Here is a 4,303-nt window from a genome sequence, read left to right on the forward strand (position 1 = left end):
TTTTTATTGTGCTTTTTGTTTCGCTTATTTCTGTATGGATTTACATTGTAATAATCGAAATGGTCAAACACACTTAAATTCTGTTGCCAATTTGACCCAAAAACGTTTAGAAAATTAAAATAAAAAAAAAATCAACAGATGCTTTTTTGTAGTTGTTTTATCATATTTTGTAATTTATTTACTTTTGTAATTTCTGTTTCTGTTCTTTTTATTGACGTACTGTAAAGATTGAAATAGAGCATAATTCTATGATAATACACTCAAATTCCAAGGCTTTCTTGATCCACAAACATTTACAATCTCAGTATTTACGCAGCCTTGACTTCATTTTCTCCTTATCTTCTGTTATAAACCGCGTCTGCAGCCACCCCTCAAGTCTTTACGACCATGAAAATGTCAATCGCGTGATTAAATATTTACGATTCCCGTTCAGGGTTGCCAACTATCCGCTCTCCAAATTGAATTATTAACAAAATGCAAATAGAAAGTGAACAAAGCTTCGAGGAGATGAGTCCTTACCTGGTCCTTTGGCGCCTCCGGACAAGAGACGACCTAAACGGAAAATAACGGCCCGTTCGTATTCCTGAACGACCTGAAAAGAGAAAAAACAATTAATTAAAATTTATCACATCATGATCAAAGTATTTCTCATCCAAAGTGCCGGTTTGTTCGAGTGTAAATAACGAAACTTGTTGGAGTTCTCCCTTTTCATATTTCGTTTGACCGAAAAAGATCGGATCAAGAGAGAATAACTCCGAATTCGCGGCTATGTAAGAGATAAGCTGTATCAAGTTTCGTTGGAATAAAATGAAATTCATCTAAATTGAATCTTGTAGTAACAAAGTGTCATTTTATAAGTAAGAAAATACAATTTGATACCGTGCTAAAATGAGGAAATTATGAAATGAGAAGTTCTCCATTTTCTCTTTTAAATAATATGGTGTCGTATTAAAAGATGCGTACGTAATTACTTTCAAGACGGCTGAACACTTTTATAAAATTCCTAATTCTACTTAATACCTTAGAGGTAAATTCCGAATTAATAACACTGAAAGATTTAAAGCCTACCTATTCGGGTGGAAAATTTTACCAAAAATATCGTCTAGGAAGTTTAAAGTTTGTAAACTCGTGTAATCCATTGTTAAAGGAATACTTTGAGTTGGTAATTTTACTTGAAATTGATATGGTTTTGTGTTATGACAGTGTCAATATTGTATGAAAATTCATCACAGTAATTACTTTAGTAAACTTAATTCAAAAATTCATACAAATTTTTTGATATTCTTAAAAAAAATTGAAAAACATAATTAAGTTTCTAAATCAAAGTTAAAATTGTTTGTTCAGATAATAATAATTCAGTAAAAGTTTTGAATCAAAATTGTTCTTATCCTTCCTAACTGGTTTTAAAATCCCATAAAATAAAATCAGAGTTCCATATCAATAAAAAAAGAAAATTGGTAAAGCCAATAACCGAGAAAAACCTAAAATACCTGTCAAGATGAATTCTCGTCGCTATAAAACCTAGCTGACAGCACAAACAATTAGGATTTCTATATATTTCAAGAATCCAGCTTGTTTGTTCATTTTCTTTAAGATTTACCAACAAAAAACGTAAACAGCACCGAGTAAACACAATCGAGTTTTTTCCTAACAACCCAATTATTTTAAATCAGATGTTTGTGTCATCTTTATTCTTAATTCGATTGATTAAACTGAAAATTTTACGATTCCATAACGCAAAATTGAATTGCAAATAAGACCATAAAATATTCAATGAAACTGCATTTGCACATTTGCTTTACGAAAAAGTATGCGATTTCATGAAGCACTTAAAAAATTAAAAATTTACAAACTCACTTATCCAGATTGAATCAGTACAGATTTAATCGCCACCTACAATAAAATCACCGGAAACGCAATAGTGAGACATTTCGCAATTTCACCGATTGTTACTAAACTAACTGTCCATTTAATTTGTGTTACATTTACAGTTTGGTCATCTTGAAATGCGTTTCAAGCCTGAGGTAACTCATTTTACTCCAAATTTCAAATAATAAACAGCATTACACAGGACGAAAAAAAAAGTCATGTCGTGACAACTTGACAAATTATATATTATTTTGTTCATTTCAGTGAGACAAATCTAATACACTAAAAGAAATTTCACAAAGTTCATACATTTTGAAGCAAATATTGTTTTTCTAATTTAAATGAATTTAAAATACTTTAATTTTTAAAAATCATTACTCAATAACTATTAGGCCGATTTCCTTCAAATAAAGACCATTCTAAAGGGATGGACTTGCCCTTTAGAATGATATAAAATTTGAAATTGAATATTGGCAAACTTTTCTTCGAACAGTGTTCGAAGAAGTTCGAAGTATTCTAAGAAAAACTCTACGAGTATTTTTTTTTCTTTGTCACCATCGTCTAGAGCATCTTTTTATTAGTTAGAATCCAAATTTTTAAAATCATATACCGAGTAGTTTTCAAGATATGATTTTTTGAAGTTAATGTTTGCTATTCAGACATTGCGCCATATAGGAGAAATGCATGTTAATCTTACTTAGAATTGCATTTTTATAAAAATATTTGTTTTGAGACTCTTCTTTTGCTTAAAAATGGTCAATTGCACCTTCTTTGTTCTAATTAGAACAAACAAAAACTGTTTCTTTACTTAAAACAAACAAAGAGTACCTGCGTACTAATTAAAGCAAAAAAGCTTTTTTGTTCTAAAAATGACCACTGATCATTAAGCAAAAAGTATCTAGAAGTTTAAAACAGTAGGCTTGAATATAAGAGCAAATCTTTTTCAAATCAAATCATTTTCCATTCAGATTCCAACTTTGTTCTAGCTTTCTTAACTTTTTTTGAAAATATTCTCAGCGAATGCTTTCTCATCACTTTCTAGTGAATTTGTTAAGCTGTCACGACATGACTTTTTTTGTCGCCCTGTGTTATTAGTGAAACACCTCACACTGTTCGAGACAATACTCGACAATTAATTAAAGACTTAAACGTACAAGTATGAGACATGTAGTAACAACCGAACGACTCCTAAGCCTTAAATTAATGTTCCCTGAAACATCCCGATGACATTCTCATCCCAGCTTTCAGTATTAATAGCCATTGTTTGCTTTTTAAGTTCTCACCGTTTCAATAACGATTTTAGGCGACAAAATATTTCAAACAGCCCACTTAAAGACAAAAACGCGTGTTTTTAATCAGGCGATGCTTTATTTTCATTAAGATTATTGCGCCTCGGTTTCGTTTAATTATTCGTATTTATCTTGTAAGACAAAACCTCGACATGACAGGGCGATTTTTTTACTTTTCCGCTTGAAACTCGATAGAAAAACTAACAAATGATGCCGGAGGGAAGAAACGATCGACGCAATAAAAGCTTTCATGATTAAATTTTGCGAAAGTTTCACTTATTTCGTAATTTTGTGTTAATTAAAAAGCAGGAAAACGCCAAGTTTTATTTACGGTGAGTTGATTAGGTATTATTTTCAGAAAAAAACTGAGGGGATAATAAGACTTTTAACATTTTATTTATGCGAGAGAAAATAGAATGAAATATTTACAAGCGTTTAGAGGTCTCGCATTTTCCGTCTGTTTGTTTAAAATATTCCTGAGAACTTGCTATTTGGATATAGAGTCATTCTTGATTATGTCTCAAACAAGTGCATGTTTGCGGATGACATTAAATTTAGCAAACAGAGTCAAAACGCTGCGAGCAGAAGTTTCAGATTAAGTTGTCAAAACTGCAAGCGCAAAGAGCGCAAAGCTTGTAATGCATTTTTTAATCACATTAAAGAGAAAAACATTTACAATTTTGATGATTGCTATTTATTTTATTAGTATATTAAGTTTCATTAATAACTACATTAAAGTCCATTCGAGCAAGAATTTGAAATTCCGATACAAGCCGCGTAGCGGCGAGTTGAAGAACAAACGATTCTGTAACGAGTATTTTATATCATTTTTATTACCTTGTGTTTTATATAAAAAACTTATCATTGTGCTTAATGGCAATAAATTCTCAAGATTTTTCATGTACGCCCTCGGAAATTAGAAAAATTGTCAGCATCATTGGAAACATAAAATACACTAGACAATTAACGCACTCGTTAATAATATTCTTAAAGACGTAAAATAGAAAAATTAATTTAAAACGTTCTAAAACTTTTATGATTTAATTATTATTTAGTCGTTTGAACTATAACTTTAAAATCATTTTAATATTTATATCATTTCCAATTTTATTGTGCAAAAATAAAAATTTTGTAAAAAAAATAGT

General features: G+C 30.3%; 1 protein-coding gene across 5 annotated transcripts in view; it reads right to left on the reverse strand.

Annotated features, from left to right (window-relative positions):
* Window positions 1–4,303, reverse strand: part of LOC123004325 (band 7 protein AGAP004871) — a 40,401-nt gene that overhangs the window by 13,161 nt on the left and 22,937 nt on the right. For all 5 annotated transcript variants that reach the window (XM_044397537.1, XM_044397558.1, XM_044397529.1 and 2 more), the window contains one exon: window positions 520–592. In XM_044397537.1, the coding sequence (XP_044253472.1) occupies window positions 520–592 (73 nt within the window). The remainder of the gene's footprint in view (window positions 1–519; window positions 593–4,303) is intronic.

This window comes from Tribolium madens, unplaced genomic scaffold, assembly GCF_015345945.1.
Source record: "Tribolium madens isolate multiple individuals breed KSU strain unplaced genomic scaffold, Tmad_KSU_1.1 Scaffold_11;HRSCAF=98;Tcas5.2_LG3b, whole genome shotgun sequence".
NCBI classification, from domain to species: Eukaryota; Metazoa; Arthropoda; class Insecta; order Coleoptera; family Tenebrionidae; genus Tribolium; species Tribolium madens.